Below are 21,545 nucleotides of genomic sequence, written 5' to 3'. Positions count from 1 at the left end.
AGCCTTTACCCTCTAGTTTGTACTCTTGAAGTTATGTCCAGCCTCTTTCTGTACCTGTTCAACCAAAGCAACGTCCTACTGAAGAAGGCAGTGTAGAAAGATATGTCTTTGGCATTTAAACAGCAATAAAGGAAATGTAAAACAGTGTGTGATGAGGTTCGGGGTTTGTCTCATCTCTTGACTAATCAGTCACACACAGTTGACCTCACGGCTGGTGAAATGAACCATTCAGTGCCAGTTTGAGTGACAGGGCTGGAGGATTTGGGGGAGGGGTTGAGAGGCAAGAAGCTCCGGGGTTTGTACCTTGGCTCATTTCCACCCTTTTGTCCACTGGAATAGAGAGGTAAGCACAACTTCCTAATCATCAATGTTTACTGTTTGACAAAGTTATTTCTGTTGTCCATTATGCTTCTTGCTCTTGAAGACTGATCAAACAAGAGCATTGGGTGAGCAACTCTCCCTTTTAAATATTCTGGAAAAGCATGTTGTTTATTAGTCAGTAGATTCGACCTGCTTGCTAAGAGCTGTACTAGGGTGAGACAGGCTTCCTGTGAAGATTAAGACTGCGGAAACGGAGCGAAATATGGCTCTGAAAGCGTACCCCAATCCAGGGATGAGAATTGCGTTGTACTCTGAATTGTCCTATTATATCAACTGTTACACCGAGAAGTTTGAAAGACTGCTAGTTGACTGCCATATCAGATTTCCAGGAAATATGTGTTGTTTTGGCTCTGTGTCGTGTTCTGTTCTCTTCGGCTTACACCGACAGTCTCCAGTATCTCTGGTCTGTCTGCAAACAGCTTTTGTTTCCCTTGGCCTTCTCTCTCCCTCTATCTCCCCCTTCTCTCTTGGCAACAGAATCCTATCCCACAGGAGGTTAGTCGTACCTTAATTAGGGAGGAAGGGCTAGTCCAGTGGCTGGAGCGGAAAAAGTGGAATGGAATCTAATACATCATTTGCTTCGTTCCAGACATTATCAGCCGTCCTCCCGTTAGCAACTTCCTGTGTCCTATCCCTGTCTGTCTGTATGTAGGTCAAGGGCACCTTCTGAATCTGAATAAGTGTTTTCATTGTATTTTTTCCTTAAAAAAAAAAATAGTGACCAAGCATTAGGGATTAGTGTATTTCGGTGTTTACCTTTAACATCAGAGGTTTAAGTAATTTTATATGTTTTAAAAGATGTTTTAAACTGTACCTACAGTCAGGTCCAAAATTATTTCCACCCTTGATAAAGATGAGTAAAAAAGATAGTATACAATAAATAATATAAACACTGAGGTATATTGTGTGCTCCAAAAAATTGGGGAATATATTTTTTTATATTAATACAATTGCTCAGAGAAAGAGATTTTGTTTAATAAGTAATACAAATCTCAAAGACACAGGTGTAAAAATTCTTGGCACCCCTGTTTTAAATACCCTAGTAAACTGTTTCATGAGATTGGAGAACACATTGGGAGGGATCTTAGACCATTCCTCAATACAGAATCTTTCTAGATCCTTGATATCCTTCGTTAGCGCTTATGGACTGCCCTCTTCAATTCAAAACACAGGTTTTCAATGTGGTTCAAGTAAGGAGACTGAGATGACCATTGCAAAATGTTGATTTTGTGGTCAATTAACTATTTCTTTGTGGATTTTTACATTTGCTTGGGGTTATTAATTTGCTGGACGATCCACTTGCATCCAAGTGTCACCCTCCTGGCAAAGACAAATAGATTTTTGCCTAAAATGTCCTGGTACTTGGTAAAGTTCAGGAGTGGTGTGCCTGGCCAAAGGCAGTGCCAAGGTCAAATGCTCTTTGGGCGCTCACACTAGTAGTGAGTTTGGCATCGGGAAAACTGAAGATTTTTTGCTCATCTTTATCAAGGGTGCCAATCATTTTTGACCTGACTGTAAATGGGAATATTTTTACACAACAAATTGGCCAGTGTTACCTTGTGATGAATTTTCATTATAACATTTCTAGAGTTGATTCAGGAGTTAAATGAACTCTTAGTGGTGTATAAGAACCCATGTGTTGGTGTTAATAACCGTTATGATCTATTTCTGGTTGATCTTTCTGTTTGTTTCAAAATCTGTGCTTTACATCTACATTGATTGATTTTATGCTACACAAACATACAATAACATATAATTGTCTAATGTTTCCATCCAATCTGTTAGAAGTTGGACTTATTGCACCTGTTACAGAGATGGTTGTTCCAATTTAGATGGTCTCATTTATCCATCCTTCCTACCTTTGCAGACATTCCAAATGCAGTTTGTTTGTGATTAAAAGTTTCAATTGTTGAATATCCTCACTCTGGCTGTAATTCCAATAGGAATAACACATCACTTGCAAGCCAGCATAATGTGACGTGCACGCCTGATGCAAACCAAGAGTTTCCCAATGGCAATGGAATTTAGGCTTACGAGTGTTTTTAAGGATGCATCTTTGCTACAAAGTCCGAAGATGTAACATGCGTTTCCCAAAACACCACACAGAGGGAACGTTGAGGCATGTGTCGATAGCTTACTGAATCTCGGATCAACTTTCTCCATTCAAATCTTACCTTAAACCCCTTAGAGTCGATTGACGCACCGATGCGTAAATGTAAATTACATAATAAAAAAATCCCCATCAAAATCTGTCAGTTTAAGCTAGAGATATCGGGGGTTGCATTGTGCGTCTCAATCAATTCTACAATTGTACGCGTCTCAATCGGTCTTCTCATGCAAACGTCTGTAGCGTCCAAACGGTTTGATCTACATTATTATGGAAATAGACTCACGTACATGATGGTGTTCTCTGTTCTGCTATACGACCTCCACAAGTGTCAGGAGAGTCGTCTGAAGTCAGTACCGTCGATGTGCCAAGTTCTGTTTGCTAGTGTTCGAACTGTTAGGGCTACAAAGGTACTGTGACAGCACTGTGGAAAGGGTAGATTCTCACAAACAAAATGATGGTGTTCTCCCTTTGTCTCTAGGACCCCCACAAGTGTCACGGGACTCCTCTGAAGGTAACCAGTACCGTTTTAGTTTTTTTTATGAATAGAATTATGAAGGTAAGGGTATGAAGGCGTAATATGTGTCAAAAATATATATTTCCTGATTTAAAAAATATATCTCCTATATTTAGGACAGACACTTCAAAACCTTGTTTCTTATGATACATTTTTTGACTGTCCTTTTTGCCATTTATGAATGTGTTATTCAATGCATTTCTATGGGCTTTAGTAGTAAAAGCCAAAATCAATATTTTATCAGATACATTTTTTTAAATAACAAATGTTATACCTAAAGGGGTCCTAAAATTCAAAATCAAATAGCTAAAGTATCCATAGTATGACCATTTTAAAACAATTCCATATGTCAGCTTAGCACTGCCTCCTCCCTCCCCCAACGTCTTAGACTCCAAAGAATTAACATTGTAATTATTCCACAATACTGATGATGGATCAGCTCCTTAAAATATATCATCACAGATATCACCTATGGCTGCAAATATTGAGGGAGGTTATTCTAATGCTTACCCTATCATGATGCACTGAATCAAGATTTGGCACATCATTGCGTTGTTACACATCATGAAATATATTGAGTCAAAATTACAGACAGTAGCCTACAATTAGCAAAAAAATAACTAAATGGAATGAACGTGAAATTGATTTCAATATTATTGAATTATACAGCGTAGGCCTATGTAGCCTATACTTGTTACGTACAGTACCAGTCAAAAGTGTGGATACACCTACTCATTCCAGGGTTTTTCTTTATTCCTACAATTTTCTACATTGTAGAATAATACTGAAGACATAAACTATGAAATAACACATATGGAATGATGTAGTAACCAAACAATTGTTAAACAAATCAAAATCTACTTTATATTTGAGACTCTTCAAAGTAGCCACCCTTTGCTTTGATGACAGCTTTGCACACTCTTGGCATTCTCTCAACCAGCATTATGAAGTAGTCACCTGGAATGCATTTCAATTAACAGGTGTGCCTTGTTAAAAGTTCATTTGTGGAATTAATTTCCTTATTAATGCATTTGAGCCAATCAGTTGTGTTGTGACAAGGTAGGGGTGGTATACAGAAGGAAGCTCTATCTGGTAAAATACCAAGTCCATATTAAGGCAAGAACAGCTCAAATAAGCAAAGAGAAACGACAGTCCATCATTATTTTAAGACATGAAGGTCAGTCAATCTGGAAAATGTCAAGAACTTTGAACATTTCTTCAAGTGCAGTTGCAAAAACCATCAAGTGCTATGATGAAACTAGCTCTCATGAGGACCGCCACAGGAAAGGAAGACGCAGAGTTACCTTTGCTGCAGAGGATAAGTTCATTAGAGTTAACTGCAACTCAGATTGTAGCCCAAATAAATGCTTCAACTGTTCAGAGGAGACTGCATGAATCAGGCCTTCATGGTTGAATTGCTGCAAAGAAACCACTACTAAAGTACACCAATAAGAAGAAGAGACTTGCTTGGGCCAAGAAACACGAGCAATGGACATTAGACTGGTGGAAATCTGTCCTTTGGTCTGATGAGTTCAAATGTGAGATTTTTGGTTCCAACCGCCGTGTCTTTGTGAGATGCTGAGTAAGTGAACGGAATATCTACGCATGTATGGTTCCTACTGTGAAGCATGGAAGAGGAGGTGTGATGGTGTGGGGGTGGTTTGCTGGTGACACTGTCTGTGATTTATTTAGAATTCAAGGCACACTTAACCAGCATGGCTACCACAGCATTCTGCAGTGATACGCCATGCCATCTGGTTTGGGCTTAGTGGGACTATCATTTGTTTTTCAACAGGACAATGACCCAACACATCTCCAGTCTGTGTAAGGGCTATTTGACCAAGAAGGAGAGTGATGGAGGGCTGCATCAGATGACCTGGTCTCCACAATCACCCGACCACAACCCAATTGAGATGGTTTGGGATGAATTAGACCGCAGAGTGAAGGAAAAGCAGCCAACAAGTCCTCAGCATATCCTTCAAGACTGTTGGAAAAGCTTTCCAGGTGAAGCTGGTTGAGAGAATGCCAAGAGTGCGCAAAGCTGTCATCAAGGCAAAGGGTGGCTACTTAGAAGAATCTAAAAAATAAAATATATTTTGATATGTCTAAGAGTTTTTTGGTTACTACATGATTCCTTATGTGTTATTTCATAGTTTTGATGTCTTCACTATTATTCTACAATGTAGAAAATACAACAAAAAAAAGAAAAACTATTGAATGAGGAGGTGTGTCCAAACTTTCGACTGGTACTGTATATGCCAGGAGTCAGGAAGCAGATGCAGAAGGTGAGTTTAATAATGACAAAAGCAGAGAAACAAAACATGAGAAGCGTACAGAGCGTGAATAAGAACACTAGTAACTAATGGCTACTGAGGGCTAAATAAAGGGAGATTAATCATGGAAATAATGATGTTCAGGTGTGCGTAATGACAGGGAGCAGGTGTGCTTAATGATGACTGCCAGGGCCGGTGGTTAGTAGACCGGCGACGTCGAGCGCCGGATCGGGAGTAGGCGTGACAATACTGTAGGGCTGGCTATTTATCTTTTAATGCAGTCATCTCGGTTTTCATTCAAAAAATGTAACAATTGCAAAGACATTGGCAACTTTGTATTTGTAGTCACTGAGAGACAGATAAACATGTTGATGCTATGTTTAGCGATATCTTCTGTGTATAAAGTGACTCGGGAGAGAACAAACGTATCTAATAACCCACTAAGCTGTTCAAGTGGTCTGAGGCAGTTGGTAAATAACAAGCGTTTTCAAGTGCAATGTTAGTAACAATGATTTGAGGAAACAGCTCAGAGATGTAATGATGCTCCTATGAGGGTTCTAAAGATGAACGTCGCCTTAAGATGCTTTTGGGAAACAGGGCCCAGTGTGCTAGAGTAAAACTAGACTGTCAACGTAAGACCTTAAGGTATTTGTTATGTATTGTCATAAAGAGTTTAATATGAATGAAAACATATTCACTTAGGCACTCACTTGGTGAAGGCCATTGAATGCAACAACCATGTCTCTGTCACTAACAAACACAAGTCATGAATGGGGGCGGGCTCGGCCCTCCGTTTCCTGTAGTCCGTGATCAGCTCCTTTGTCTTGCTGACGTTGAGGGAGAGGTTGCTGTCCTGGCACCACACTGCCAGGTCTCATCTTCGTCGACAAACTTAATAATAGTGTTGGAGTCGTGTGTGAACAGGGAGTAAAAGAGAGGACCAAGCATGCACCCGTGAGGGGGCCCCGTGTTGAGAGTCAGCGTGGCGAATGTGTTGTTGCCTACTTCTCACCACCTACGGGTGGCCCGTCAGGAAGTCCAGGAACCAGTTGCAGAGGGAGGTGTTCAGTCCCAGGGTGCTTAGCTTAGTGATGAGCTTGGAGGGCACTATGGTGTTGAAAGCTGAGCTGTAGTCAATAAACAATATGTTCACACAGGTGTTCCTCTTGTCCAGGTGGGAGAGGGCAGTGTGGAGTGCAATAGAGACGGCCCCTTAACCTCCCGCTGCCTCATGCCCTCAAGGAGTGGAGACCAGGGCAGAAGCTATAAAAGAAAATAGCCCAAAGTTCACATCCACGTAACTGCTGCTTCTCTCTGTAGATAAACTAAATATTAAGGTATACATTCTCTCATTCGAAGGTTAAAGGGGTGAGATGAATGTACAGTTACAGTACAGATTTACTCAAACCCACTTAAATAGCTGTAGCTCTGTAAGCCAATCATTTATTGATTGAAAATTGTGTATGGGTTGAAAAGCCAATCAGCGCCTTCAGAGAAATGCAAATGACTGTTTCAAGTTTTTTTCCTGTTTCTCTGTTTCACAGTTCAAATAAAACAACACGGTTAAAATACAACTAATTAGAAAGCATTGACAATTCCACTTCCAGTGGTGCTGTGCTTCTCTCATCCCCACCTCACTCCAATGCCCATCCCCACCAGGGTCTATAGTCAAGGGGTCTTAACTTTGGCACCGAGCTGAACATTTTCATGACCATCCCCTTGAGACACTGCCACTCCCCATTAACCAATCAGACACTGATTAGGTCTGACCATGACCCTCCCCTGCCTGTACAGGTCAGGGTTCCTCAATCTCGCCACAAGTGGACATGTGTGATGGTGTGCGTGGACAGAAGTGAGAGTGATATTGTAACTTATGTATTCGTTATTGGTTGTAGTTATTCCAATGGCACTTTCATTGGTACTAACCATGTCTCTCTTTCTCTGTAGTTACACCATGGTGTGTACAGTAGCAGTGATCGGGGCGGGTCCCTCAGGTCTGACCAGCATCAAGAGCTGTCTGGATGAAGGTCTGGAGCCCACCTGTTTCGAGAGCAGTGATGACATCGGGGGGCTGTGGAGGTTCAAGGTGAGGGAGCTGGCTGAGGAACCTGGAGTCTGATTAACCAGTATAGTGGATTAGTGTGTTCGTCTCAGTAAGAAGATACAGGGAGAACATCCATCTGCTCAGTCACTGGGAGTGTGTGTGTCCACTACTGCTGGAGATCCATATTTAAACGACACCGGCTCTCTTTCAATATCTAAAGCTTATCCAGTATAAATTACCCTGGCTTTGTTCCAATATCTAATGTATTGGGCATATTAGTGCTTATCCTCAGTCTGTCCTTGTCCTTTAGGAGCATCCAGACCCAGGAAGGGCCAACATCTACGAGTCTGTCATCATCAACAGCTCCAAGGAGATGATGTCATACAGCGATTTCCCTCCTCCTGCTCACCTGCCCAACAACATGCACCACTCCCAGCTGCTGAGCTACCTACGACTTTACGCTCAGACCTTTGACCTCTTCAAGCACATCTACTTCCAGGTCAGAAGGCATGAAGGAAGGAAGTGGATGTTTATTCAGTCACATCTTATGTTAGGATCCCTTTCGACGGTAAATAGTGATTCATTTAATGTGTGTGTGCGTGCGTGCGTGGCTGCATGTGTCAGACCACTGTGGTGAGTGTGCGTCAGAGGCCAGACTTCCCAGTGTCAGGCCAGTGGGAGGTGGAGACAGAGAAGAGAGAAGGTCAGAGGGAGACTCAGGTCTTTGATGCTGTGATGGTCTGCACCGGTCACTTTACACAACCACACTTGCCTCTCAATGACTTCCCAGGTAACTTTAAATTCTCTATCCCTATCATAGTCCCCATTGTCATTGTGTATTTGATTATTTCCCATTTATATGCTACTATCACTGGAGATATATAGACTCAAATCCTATTCACATCATACATACATACATACATACATACATACATACATACATACATACATACATACATACATACATACATACATACATACATAATGTGCACAGTGCCATCAGGAAGTATTCATACTCCTTGACTTATTCCACATTTTGTTGTGTTACAAGCTCAAATCAAAATTGATTAAATAGATTTTTTCTCACCCATCTACACACAATAGCCCATAATTTATAAGTGAAAACAAGTTTTTAGAAATGTAAATTTATTGAAAATGAAATACAGAAATATCTCATAAGTATTCACACTCCTGTCAAGTTGGTTGTTAATCATTGCTAGACAGCCATTTTCAAGTCTTGCCATAGATTTTCAAGCCAATTTAAGTAAAAACTGTAACTAGGCCACTCAAAAACTTTCAATGTCATCTTGGTAAGTTAACTGCAGTGTATATTTGGCCTTGTTGTACTGCTGAAAGGTGAATTTGTCACCCAGTGTCTATTGGAAAGAAGAGTGAACCAGGTGTTCCTCTATGATTTTGCCTGTGCTAAGCTCTATTCCGTTTCTTTTTATCCTAAAACACTGCCTGGTCCTTGTTGATGACAAGCATACCCATAACATGATACGCCTGTATCTTGCAGTGACTCATTTCATTTATTTAGCCAGGATACTTCACTCAGTAACAACTGCCACTATTTTCCAGGGAGTCATCGGTAAATTGGGTGTATTGATACACCACCCAAAGAGTAGTTAATAACTTCACCATGCTCTAAGGGATATTCTAGCATTGGAAAACCTCCTTGATCTTTGTGGTTGTACCTGTGTTAATTGTATGTGTGGGGTACAGAGATGAGGTAGTCAATACAGAAATGTCAGCTTTTCATTTTTTATTCATTTGTAAAAATTTCGAAAAACATGATTCCACTTTGACATTATGGAGGTGAGGTGAGTGACACAACATCTCAATTTAATGCATTTTAAATTCAGGCTGTAACATAACAAAATGCAGAAAAAGTCAAAGGGTATGAATACTTTTTGAAGGCACTGTATATCCCATTCATAGCCCTCACAAAGTATAATTTGAATATCATGCTATATCATCATCATCAATCAATTACCATGAGTATCATTATTTATAGTTTGATTATCTGATCCTCCCAGGTATAGAGGAGTTTGACGGCAGGTACTTTCACAGTTGGGAATACCGCAGTGCTGAGGGGTTGCAGGGGAAGAGGGTGGTGGTGGTTGGGATTGGGAATTCTGGAGGTGACATCGCTGTGGATGCAAGCAGAGTAGCGGAGCAGGTGAGTGGGAAATCCTCTGATTCTTCTGGAAGTGTTTCTTTCAGATATTATGCAGGGCAGGGTTTCTTGAAAATTGGGACAATCCATGTCCGGCAGGGAAACTTCATTTTAATAGTAGAAATATCTCTTTTTTTACTTTATTTGAGCTTAAACATTCAATTTAGTATAATTTTATAAGGGAAAGTAATTGTTTTGGGAATTTAAATATTTTCAATATTCTTAATTTCCATGTCAGCACTATGCCCATAAATGCCCTTATTCAGTGCAAAGGATCCCAATTTCAAACTCTCCAAAAAAAGTGTTTCAAAAAATAATAATTATGCCAATAATATTAACTGAAAAAGGGATATTGTGTAGTTTCTTGAAATAGCCCTCTGTGGCTTAAAATAATATTGATCCTAAAAAATGTCTCCAAAGAGTTGGTCAACTCTGTCAGATTTGTCTAAAATGAATCAGGAATGAGCAGGGTCAGCTATACCATAAGGACCCCTTCTCTATAGCAGTGTTCGAATACTCAAATTTAACCATATACTATTTGTGATGTGAATTGAGTATATAGTATGCTTATTTGTCATAGTATGGATATAGTTATCGTGCCAAAAGTTCCCGGATGTCATACTAAATTTGCCAAAATACGAAGTATACATGCAGTGGACACTATTTCTGTGCTTTTAGGGCCCATAATCCAATTTTTCTGAAAATGGGCGTGGCTTCATAACTTTTCAGATTGGAAAAAAATGGCGGAAAATATGCAGCCGGAGTCCGACGAGAGCAAATACAAATTCAAGGCTTTAACTAATTGTGACAAATGTTAAGAAAATGTTGAGCAATGTAATAAAGTCATGACTTTTCAAGTAAGTTACGTTACACGTTATGTTGGCTGACAGTTTGTTAGATACGCTATCCTTACGAACCGCATAGCATTACAGCAGTATGTACTGGTATGTTAGCTAGATACCTAATGTGAGTTGGCTACTATTACATTGAAATTGCCAGGCAGTATATTAACTATTTGCTATCTAACTAACTACCCAACGTTTATTGACTTCATTATTCACATCATTCTTAGCTAAGTGGTATAGTCGTGCTTTTCAATGGACATTGTTAATTCTGCACATGTACTCCGATTTCAGAGCACTCTCGCGCAAAATAACTGATGAATTTATGAACACTCAACACCCGTTGAACATGACCGGTGTCAGTAAACGTCATTGAACATGACCGGTGTCAGTAAACGTCGGCAAAAGAAAGAGTTCTTAAATTGTTGCCAGCAGCACAGTTACAGTCACCAACGCCCTGGATAACATGAAAACTGCCTAACCAGCTCTGCTAGGGCTAGTAAAATGGTCAGAGTGAGGTGTTCTCTCATTTGTGTCTGGAAGTAGCTAGCCAATATTAGCCAGTTAGCTTGGGTGCTTGACTACCGTTGAACGCTCGGATCAACCCTACTCACGGGCCAGAGTGTCTGAACTCTCTGAGAGCGAAACACTCTGAATTTACGAATGGACAATCTGACAATGCTCTGGATTTATGAACGTCCAGAGCTCACTCTGGCACTCCAGATTGAATTTACGAACACACCCAAAATCGTAAAATGTTTAGCTAGTCATTTGTTATGCTAACATGCTAGCAAGAGGTTGCATAGCAACAGCATCAGCTTCCGGTAAACAGGCGAAGCTCTAGTACACTCAACTGAAATGATACTGTTCGTTTACAGCAGTGGTTCCCAAACTGTGTGTGCTTGAAAGGATGCACATACCTCTGCAATGCTGGCTAGTATTGGAGAGAGTCCCAGTCTTAAATCATTTTCCACAAAGTCTGTGCCTGTATTTAGTTTTCATGCTAGTGAGGGCCGAGAATCCACTCTCACATTGGTACGTGGTTGCAAAGGGCATAAGTGTCTTAACAGCGCAATTTACCAAGGCAGGAAACTCCGAGCAAAGCCCTATCCATAAATCTAGCAGTGGCTTCTGATTAAATTCAATTTTCACAGATCCACTTGTTGCAATTTCGATGAGCCTCTCTTGTTCAGATATCGGTAAGTGGACTGCAGGCAGGGCATGAAAGGATAACGAATCCAGTTGTTTGTGTCATCCGTTTCGAGAAAGTACCTGCGTAAATGCGAACCCAACTCACTCAGGTGCTTCGCTATATCACATTTGACATTGTCCGTATTTGCACACAAAAAATCATACAATGATGGAAAGACCTTTGTTGTCCTTGTTAATGCAGACAGAGAAGAGCTCCAACTTCTTAATCATAGCCTCAATTTTGTCCCACACATTGAATATAGTTGCGGAGAGTCCCTGTAATCCTAGATTCAGATCATTCAGGCGAGAAAAAACATCACCCAGATAGGCCAGTCGTGTGAGAAACTTGTCATCATGCAAGCGGTCAGACAAGTGAAAATTATGGTCAGTAAAGAAAACTTTAAGCTCGTCTCTCAATTTTAAAAAACGTGTCAATACTTTGCCCCTTGCTTTAACAAAGTTAACCATTTTTACTGTAGTGTCCAAAAACGTCTTTCAAGCTGTCAGGCATTCCTTTGGTAGCAAGAGCCTCTCGGTGGATGCTACAATGTACCCAAGTGGAGTCGGGAGAAACTGCTTGCACGTCCGTTACCACTCCACTTTGTCTCCCTGTCATGGCTTTTGTTGTCCTGGTTTCCAGAAGAGCCTTAATTAGAGCCTTCCTTAATTAACCACCCATAAACATAATGGACATATATCAGGAGCTGTGCCAGGCCCGCCACGTCTGTTGACTCATCCAGCTCTAACGCATAGAATTCACTAGCTTGTATGCGAAGCAGTAATTGTTTCAAAACATCTCCTGCCAAGTGTTGTTTGATGAAGGAATTGTCTGTATAGTTTTTTGGGCCTTTTCCCCCAGCATTGTCACAGCCATATCCGCGGCAGCAGGAATAATTAAGTCCTCCACAATAGTGTGGGGCTTGCCTGTCCTAGCCACTCGGTAGCTCACCATATAAGACGCTTCTAGACCCTTCTTATTAATGGTATCTGTTGCATTTATACATGTCTTACTACTTGAAAGTCGTCTTAATTCTCGCTCAAAAAACTTTATTTTTCAAATTGGCATGTTTTCTAAATGTCTGCGCAAGAATGAACGTTTAATCGAGTTGTGAGATAGTACTTTTACACATATAACACACTGTGGCTGAGGAAAGGCACTACTCCCAATATAAGTGAACCCCAAATCAATGTAGTTCTCATCATATTTGCGCCTTTTCGATGGTCCAACGTCCCTGTCTGTTGTTCAGTGCTTTCCCGGGTAAGGAGGCAGCAGCTCTTCTTCTGCATCAGATTCACAACTGTCAGTGTCCATGCTAGCTGGGCTAACAACAAATATATAATTACTGATGCTAACATTGGATGTGCTTGTGGAAGCAGGACAACTTGTGTCGTCGACAGGTGCAGGTGTAGTACTGCTGGTAGTAGCAGTACTACCAGTAGAGCTGGTATGTGTCCATATAAACGCGGCCTGACTTTTTTTTAACCATTTATATATTTTTGAGCAAACGGAATGAGCAGCAACTACGTTTGGCTACATACGGACCGTTAGTGGAATTCACGCGAGAGAGTAACGGTTAATGTGATTGGATGTTAATTATTTCACTAGGCTACCTGTTTTTGACATTGTGTTGTTATTTCGCTGAACACTAAATTTGAATCACATTTTTATTTGGCGTACCCCGGACGGCATTACGCGTACCCCTAGGGGTACCCCAGTTTGGGAATACCTGAGCTACACTATACTTGCTTGTTTTGTCACATAAAGATAAATTAGGCAAACTATTAGAATTTTAGCAACCAGAAAATGGCATAGCAATTTCTGTATAGTGCACCTTTCTGAAAAAAACATTATGAAAGAAAAGTTGAGATTGTCCAGTCTTTCAAGAAACCCTGATGGAAGTATGAAAAACTCCTAGCTAGCATGAACAGGAATAGAGTTGGCAATCTCTGCCAAGATCATTAACACTTTCTCTCCTGGTCTACAGGTGTACCTCAGCACGCGGAAAGGGGCGTGGGTGGTCAGCAGGGTGGGGGCGGGGGGACTGCCAGGTGACCTGTTGGGCACTTCAAGATTGGACAGGCTGGTGCAGAAGCTCTTCCCCTCCTGGATTACCAGGATGATGGAGAAGAAACTGAACAGAACCTTCGACCACAGACTGTACGGCCTACAGCCAAAACACAGGTAAAATCTCTACACATCTGACCGATTGATTGATCCATCCATTGATCCATTATTCTATTTCAGGTTCTTTGCCCAGATCCCGGTGGTGAATGATGATCTACCTGGTCGAATCATCTCTGGTCGTGTTCTGGTCAAACCTAACATCAGGGAGATCAAAGGCTCCAGTGTGGTGTTTGAGGACGGGAGCGTCGTGGAAAAGGTGAAGACACACACACACACACACACACACACACACACACACTCTTCCCTTATCCCCTCTACCCTACCTTCCCTCTCTTCCCTAGGTGGATGTTGTGGTGTTTGCCACCGGCTACAACTATGACTTTCCTTTCCTGCCTTCGGGTATGCTGGTTAATGGTGGTCACCGCCTGTGTCTGTACCGTCATGTGTTCCCCCCGGGGCTGGCTCGGCCCAGTCTGGCTGTAGTGGGCTTCATCTGTAACCTGGGAGCCATCAACCCTCTGGCTGAGATGCAGGCCCGCTGGGCCACCCAGGTCTTTAAAGGTAACAACTAACTGTGACCTGTATGCTCTCTTTGGCTGGCCCTCGCTTCATATTCATTGCCAAACCCACTGGCTCCAGGTCATCTATAAGTCCTTGCTAGGTAAAGCCCCGCCTTATCTTAGCTCACTGGTCACCATAGCAGCACCCACCCGTAGAACGCGCTCCAGCAGGTATATTTCACTGGTCACCCCCAAAGCCAATTCCTCCTTTGGCCGTCGTTCCTTCCAGTTCTCTGCTGCCAATGACTGGAAAGAATTGCAAAAATCACTGAAGCTGGAGACTCATATCTCTTTCACTAACTTTAAGCATCAGCTATCAGAACATCTTACAGATCATTGCACCTGTACATAGGCCATCTATAAATAGCCCATCCAACTACCTCATCCCCATATTGTTATTTTTTTAATTAATATTTTTTTTTTTTTTTGCTCCTTTGCACCCCAGTATCTCTACTTGCACATTCATCTTCTGCACATCTATCACTCCAGTGTTTATTTGCGAAATTGTAATTATTTCGCCACTACAGCCTATTTATTGCCTTACCTCCCTAATCTTACTTAATTTGCACACACTGTATATAGGCTTTTCTTTTGTGTTATTGACTGTATGTTTGTTTATTCCATGTGTAACTCTGTGTTGTTGTTTGTGTCTGCTTTGCTTTATCTTGGCCAGGTCGCAGTTGTAAATGAGAACTTGTTCTCAACTGGATTACCTGATTAAATAAAGATGAAATAAAAATAAATAAATAACAGCTCCCTCACTAACTCCCCTTTTCCTGATTCATCCCAGAGCTCTGTGTTTGAAGTTGGGTAGCCTAGTATATTTGAATGCGAGCGATGGAAGATTTGAGGTTTGTGTCAATAGTAATGTGTGGAATACATGATTTCTTGCTCCAGGGTTACTAACACTGCCCTCAGAAGAAGCCATGCTTCAGGACGTAAAGAGAGACACCAGCACCTTGCAAAACAGGTGGGACAACATCCATGCGTTATTACACTCATATACTGTAATTCTTTTGCTAATAGGTAAACTATTTAAAAATGATGTATAAGCACTTTCAAAACACCTGCGTGTGTATACCCTCCTCCTCCCTCCAGGTTTGCCTGTTTGGAGCGTCACCCTCTCCAGGTGGACCATATCCCCTACATGGACTCCATGGCAGAGGAGTTGGGGGTTCGTCCTAATCTCCTAGGGCTGCTGTTGAGGGAGCCTGATGTGGGTCTGCGTGTGCTGCTGGGGCCCTGCACCCCGTACCAGTACCGTCTGAGAGGGCCAGGACAGTGGGACGGAGCCCGACAGGCCATCCTCACCCAGTGGGAGCGTGTAGCCCAGCCCTTCAGGACCAGGATGCCCCCACAACCAGAGAGCAGAACCAGAGCCTCCTCTAGTCTGATACTGATACTGACTCTGTCTGGCACTGTTCTCCTACTATCAACCTTCTATACCAGACACAGTCTCTCATCACTCCCCACAGGCCTCCTCTATAAGATGTACAGTCTACCTGAGATCATATGTGGGTGGAAATTAACACTATGGGCCTATTGCATCCACTGTTGGCCACCATCATCCCGCACAGCTGGTCTTAATTGTTTCCAAAATGTACTGTTCTCTAAAAGCCGAGCTACATGTGACGTCAGTGTTAACTTAGCCTCGCTTTATCCAAACATTTTCCAAGACATGTTCGCACTCTACAGGCTATTTATTATCTTTGGTAGAAATAAAACCTAGTAACCGAGCAGACTAAGGGGTGATTAAACTATTTCACAATCATTCAGTGCAACTAAAATAAAGCAATTTCTTGTTTAAGACAGAAAGTATACTGTGGCAATATCAGGGTTTTCCAAACGCGGTCCTGGGGCCCCCCTGGGTGTATGTTTTAATTTTTGCCCCAGCACTACACAGCTGATTCAAATAATCAAAGCTTGATGATGAGTTGGTTATTTTGATCAGCTGTGTAGCGCTAGGGAAAACCAAAATGTGCACCCGGGGGGGCCCCAGGACCAAGTTTGGGAAACCCTGGCTTATATGAATGAAAAATGCTGGTGCACTCATTACTTTTTCATTTCCAAATTATGTAGTCCATTAATTACAACTTGTCTTATTAACTATGGTTATTTCTGATCAAGAGGGCAAAACAAATTATCCCTGAACTGTCCATATTGAAATTGTGTAACTAAATCAAGCCAATCATGACTGATTTCATGTAATCTATGTTTTTATTAAATTCAAGGTATACAGTGCCTTCGGAAAGTTTTTAGACCCCTTGACTTTTTCCACGTTTTGTTACGTTACAGCATTATTCTTTAATGGATAATGACAAAGTGAAAAAAGGTTTTTGGAATTTTTCGCAAATGTATAAAGAACTAAAAACAGATACCTTACTTACATAAGTATTCAGACCCTTTGCTATGATTGCTCCGGTGCATCCTGTTTCTATTGATCATCCTTGAGATGTTTCTACAACTTGATTGGAGTCCACTTGTGGTAAAATCAATTGATTGGACATGATTTGTCCAACTCCTGTATTTGGGGAGTTTCTCTGGGCCACTCAAGGGCATTCAGAGACGTGTACCGAAGCCATTCCTGTGTTGTCTTGGCTGTGTGCTTAGGGTCATTGTCCTGTTGGAAGGTGAACCTTCACCCCCAGTTTGTGGTCCTGAGTACTCTTCAGCAGGATTTCATCAAGGATCTCTGTACTTTGTTCCGTTCATCTTTGCCTCGATCCTGACTAGTCTTCCAGTCCCTGCCACTGTAAAACATCCCCACAGCATGATGCTGCCACCACCACGCTTCATCGTAGGGATGGTGCCAGGTTTCCTTCGGACATGACCAATCTTGGTTTCATCAGAACAGAGAATCTTGTTTCTCATGGTCTGAGAGTCTTTGGGTGACTTTTGGCAAGCGGGCTGTCATGTGCCTTTTACTAAGGAGTGGCTTCTTTCTGGCCACTACCATAAAGGCCTGATTGGTGGAGTGCTGCAGAGATGGTTATCCTAATGGAAGTTTCTCCCATCTACACAGAGGAACTCTAGAGCTCTGTCAACGTGACCATCAGGTTCTTGATCACCTCCCTGACCAAGGCCCTTCTCCACCGATTGCTCAGTTTGGCCGGGCAGCCAGCTCTAGGAAGAGTCTTGGTGGTTGCAAACTTCTTCCATTTAAGAATGATAGAGGCCACTGTGTTCTTGGGAACCTTCAATGCTGCAGCCCGCCCTTTTTGAAACCAGGTTTGCTGTTTATTTGAGCTGCAAGGCTGCAGCCATTTTCTTGTTACCCTTCCACAGATCTGTCCCTCGACACAATCCTGTCTCGGAGCTCTACGGACAATTTCTTCGACCTCATGGCTTGGTTTTTGCTCTGACATGCACTGTCAACTGTGGGACCTTATATAGACGGGTGTGTGCCTTTCCAAATCATGTCCAATCAATTGAATTTACCACAGGTAGACTCAAATCAACTTGTAGAAACATCTCAAGGATTATCAATGGAAACAGGATGCACCTGAACTCAACTTTGTGCCACATAGCAAAGGGACTGAATACTTTTGTAAATAATGTATTTGTTTTTTTATTTTTAATAAATTGTCAAAGCATTTCTAACAACCAGTTTTTGCTTTGTCATTACGGGGTATTGTGTGTAAATTGCTGAGGATTTGTATTTATTTAATCAATTTTAGAATTAGGCTGTAATGTAACAAAATGTGGAAAAAGTCAAGGGGTCTGAATACTTTCCGAAGGCACTGTACATATATAGTACCAGTCAAAAGTTTGGACACACCTACTCATTCAAGGGTTTTTCTTGATTTTTACTATTTTCTACATGGTAGAATAATATGAGAGACATCAAAACTATGAAATAACACATATGGAATCATATAGTAACCAAAAAAGTGTTATAAACAAATTAAAATATGTTTTCTATTTTAGATTCTTCAAAGTAGCCAACTTTTTCCTTGATGACAACTTTACACTCTCTCAACCAGTTTAATCATATTATTATTTGTAGTAGAAAGCGATGGTTTAGCCTACACAACCAACCCATAAAGTAAAATTTAACATCCATATATGGCCAGATATGTAAACTTTAACATTGATTTATCCTGCAATAGATGTCGTTAAATTGGTAACTTATGTTTGTCTTCTTCTAATGCCTCTTAAGGGGAAAGTCATCTAAAAGTAACTGAATGTAATCAGATTACGTTACTGAGTTTGGGTAATCCAAATGTTACGTTACTGATTACAATTTTGGACAGGTAACTGTAACAGATTACATTTAGAAAGTAACCTACCCATCCCTGCCTGTAGGCGATGTCTTGGAAAAGTTAGCTAGCTAAGCTCATGCACAGAAACACGTCATCGGGTCTAACGGTCGTGTCATGCCGAAATGCTCATGTGCATGGCGTCAAATCAAAGGCACTTATTTTATTTAAAGTTGCTTTTGACGGAAATGAAACGTGTCAGTTTGTCACTTTCACAAGGTTGTAGTAATGACATGTTCAGCTACTTAAAACACTGCTTTAAATCTAGGTTGTGCCTTTACAAATCTAGAAAATGAACAAGGAAGAATTGTTAACTTCTCTAATGGACTTCTCAAACCCCTACCCCGGTCTGGTCTGCTTAGCAAGAGTTCTCAAAAGTATTGCGTGATATTGAGCCTCTGGGTTTAGAAACTCTGATGTAGCTGTCTGGTATAGGACTCGCTTGACAACATGAGATCTACTGATCTTTTGGTTTATGCTTCATGCCGTTAGCTCGGGATTTCTCAAAAATCGACTAACAGCTGTGTGTTAAGTTCTGCCTGTTGGTTGCAAGAGCAGGGGGTAGGCTACAGTGCATTCAGAAAGTATTCAGACCCTTGACTTTTTCCACATTTTGTTACGTTACAGCCTTATTCTAAAATTGATTGTATTGTTTTTTTCCCTCAATCTACACGTAATATCCCATAATGACAAAGAAAAAACAGGTTTTTAGACATTTTTTAAAATGTATAAAATATTAAAAACTGATATCACATTTACATAAGTATTCAGACACTTTACTTTGTACTTTGTTGAAGCTCCTTTGGCAGCGATTACAGCCTTGAGTCTTCTTGGGTATGACACTACAAGCTTGGCAACCTGTATTTGGGGAGTTTCTCCCGTTCTTCTCTGCAGATCCTCTCAAGCTCTGTCAGGTTGGATGGGGAGTGTTGCTCCACAGCTATTTTCAGGTCTCTCCAGAGATGTTCAATCGGATTCAAGTCTGGGCTCTGGCTGGTCCACTCAAGGACATTCAGAGTCTTGTCCCGAAGCCACTCCTGCGTTGTGTTGGCTGTGTGCTTAGGGTCGTTGTCCTGTTGGAAGGTGAACCTCCAGTCGTGACGCTTGGCAATCAGGCCAAAGAGTTAAATTTTGGTTTCATCAGAAATGTGTTGGTACCCTTTCCCAGAGCTGTGCCTCGACACAATCCTGTCTCGAAGCTCTACAGACACTTCCTTCGACCTCATGGCTTGGTTTTTGTTCTGACATGCACTGTCATCTGTGGGACCTTCTATAGACAGGTGTGTGCCTTTCCAAATCATGTCCAATCAATTTACCACAGGTGGACTCCAATGAAGTTGTAGAAACATCTCAAGGATGATCAATGGAAACAGGATGCACCTGACTTCAATTTCGAGTCTCATAGCAAAGGGTCTGAATACTTATGTAATTGTTTAATATTTTTAATACATTTGCTAAAATGTCTTAAAACCAGTTTTTGCTTTGTCATTATAGGGTATTGTGTGTATATTGATGAGGAACCTAGTTTATTTAATACATGGTATAAGGCTATAACGTAACAAAATGTGGAAAAAGTCAAGGGGTCTGAAAACTTTTCGAATGCACTATAGGTGTGTGAAAGACAACTAGACTAATACCATTGCGCTGTCTCATCAGAGAAAATGTACAAGAGAATGGATTAAAGCAGGGCATTCCAACCCTTTTCCTGAAGTGCTGCCCTCTTGTATGTTTTCGCTCTAAACCCAGTTGTAACTAACCTCATCCTGCATTCATAACCAAGTAGGAATGTGGTATTATTTACCACATACAACTGGGAAGAATCCAGTTGAACGACCCTCCAACTGGTAATTACAGGTGGAAAACTTGTCTATCATCATTGTGCTCCGATTTCCCCACTTGTACCTCACTGATGTCATTGTCAACAAAAAAGACAGCAAGTATAGCTCCAGATGGGGAAGTGACGTTTTCAACTAAAATCACAGAAGCCGGGTATGGAGGACTTGGTAGTGAGTGTTGCAACTGAGGACAGACAAGTTTTATGCGCTAAACACTTCAGCACTCTCTGGTCCCGTTCTATGAGCTTGTACTGCCTACCACTTTGCGGCTGAGCTGTTTTTGCTCCTAGATGTTTCCACTTCACAATAACAGCATTTACAGTTGACCAGGGAAGCTCTAGCTGGGCAAAAATTTGATGAACTGACTTGTTGGAAAGGTGCCGATGACGGTGCCACGTTGAAAGTCACTGAGCTCTTCTGTAAGGCCATTCTACTGCCAATGTTTGTCTATGGAGATTGCATGGTGGTGTGCTCAATTTTATACACCTGTCAGCAACTGTGTGTGTCTGACATAGCCGAATCCACTCATTTGAAGGTGTGTCCATAACCTTTTGTATATATAGTGTAGATGGCCTACACATACAAAGACAGAGGGGTGCGGTTTGGTTCGCTTGGATGCCTTCTCTGAATGAGATACATTCAGAGAAGGCATCCGAGCGAGCCATGAAACACAGAGAGACGAAAGCAAAATAATTTTTTTCTGTTTTTGTTGGTACAGTTTTCGGAGAAGCCTGGCTTCACTTGGCATCCACAAATACACGGCAATGAATCTAATCAACTCAATTTGAATGTTATGACTGAACAACAGGAATGTTCCTTATAATCAGTCAACCCAGTCACTTAAAAAAAATACATCAAAAATATTCAGCTCTTTATGAACTCTTGAAACACACCAAACATGACAATTACATTAAATGAATTTTAAAAAATACATGAATTTAATTGATTAAAGTTTTCATTTCGTCCCTGGGGAAAGCCACAGATAAGGTGTGTTACTCTCCTGTGAGATGCAAATATACGGCCATCCATCCAAACAATATATTAAGTCCTCATGCTGGGCCTCGGCGCCAGCAAGTCTCTAGTTGCGAGCATCACCTTCTCTCAGTTTTCCACTACACTGTCATAACTTACAGGGTAAGGTAAACCAATACGTAATTTTATCATTTGGGTGAACTATCCCTTGAGCGTTAGCCTGCTAATAGCCCACCCTGCATTAAAGGGTATGGAGTAGG

General features: G+C 41.4%; 1 protein-coding gene across 2 annotated transcripts; it reads left to right on the top strand.

Moving 5' to 3' along the window:
- Positions 1 to 267: 267 nt before the first annotated feature.
- LOC106584275 (flavin-containing monooxygenase 5) lies at positions 268 to 16,473 on the top strand. 2 transcript variants are annotated; one of them, XM_014169338.2, is made up of 11 exons: positions 268 to 343; positions 2,970 to 3,002; positions 7,226 to 7,364; positions 7,633 to 7,821; positions 7,947 to 8,112; positions 9,362 to 9,504; positions 13,520 to 13,716; positions 13,780 to 13,915; positions 14,001 to 14,220; positions 15,117 to 15,189; positions 15,318 to 16,473. In XM_014169338.2, exons 3-11 carry the CDS (start codon positions 7,233 to 7,235, stop codon positions 15,946 to 15,948), a joined length of 1,887 nt encoding a protein of 628 aa, XP_014024813.2. In that variant the 5' UTR covers positions 268 to 343; positions 2,970 to 3,002; positions 7,226 to 7,232; the 3' UTR covers positions 15,949 to 16,473. The 2 variants fall into 2 exon arrangements, with proteins under 2 accessions (XP_014024813.2, XP_014024814.2); XM_014169339.2 differs by lacking the exon at positions 2,970 to 3,002 and having other exon boundaries at positions 270 to 343.
- Positions 16,474 to 21,545: the final 5,072 nt, after the last annotated feature.

Source organism: Salmo salar, chromosome ssa23, assembly GCF_905237065.1.
Source record: "Salmo salar chromosome ssa23, Ssal_v3.1, whole genome shotgun sequence".
NCBI classification, from domain to species: domain Eukaryota; kingdom Metazoa; phylum Chordata; class Actinopteri; order Salmoniformes; family Salmonidae; genus Salmo; species Salmo salar.
The sequence above is the reverse complement of the archived record's forward strand: the minus strand, read 5'-3'. Positions and strand labels throughout refer to the sequence as shown.

Bases quoted from the DNA above. Each gene is read 5' to 3' on its own strand.
- LOC106584275 (XM_014169338.2), top strand. From the start codon at position 7,233: ATGGTGTGTACAGTAGCAGTGATCGGGGCGGGTCCCTCAGGTCTGACC. The intron at 8,113-9,361 runs GTAACTTTAAAT...TGATCCTCCCAG, and splicing joins GCCTCTCAATGACTTCCCAG to GTATAGAGGAGTTTGACGGC. The intron at 13,717-13,779 runs GTAAAATCTCTA...ATTCTATTTCAG, and splicing joins GGCCTACAGCCAAAACACAG to GTTCTTTGCCCAGATCCCGG.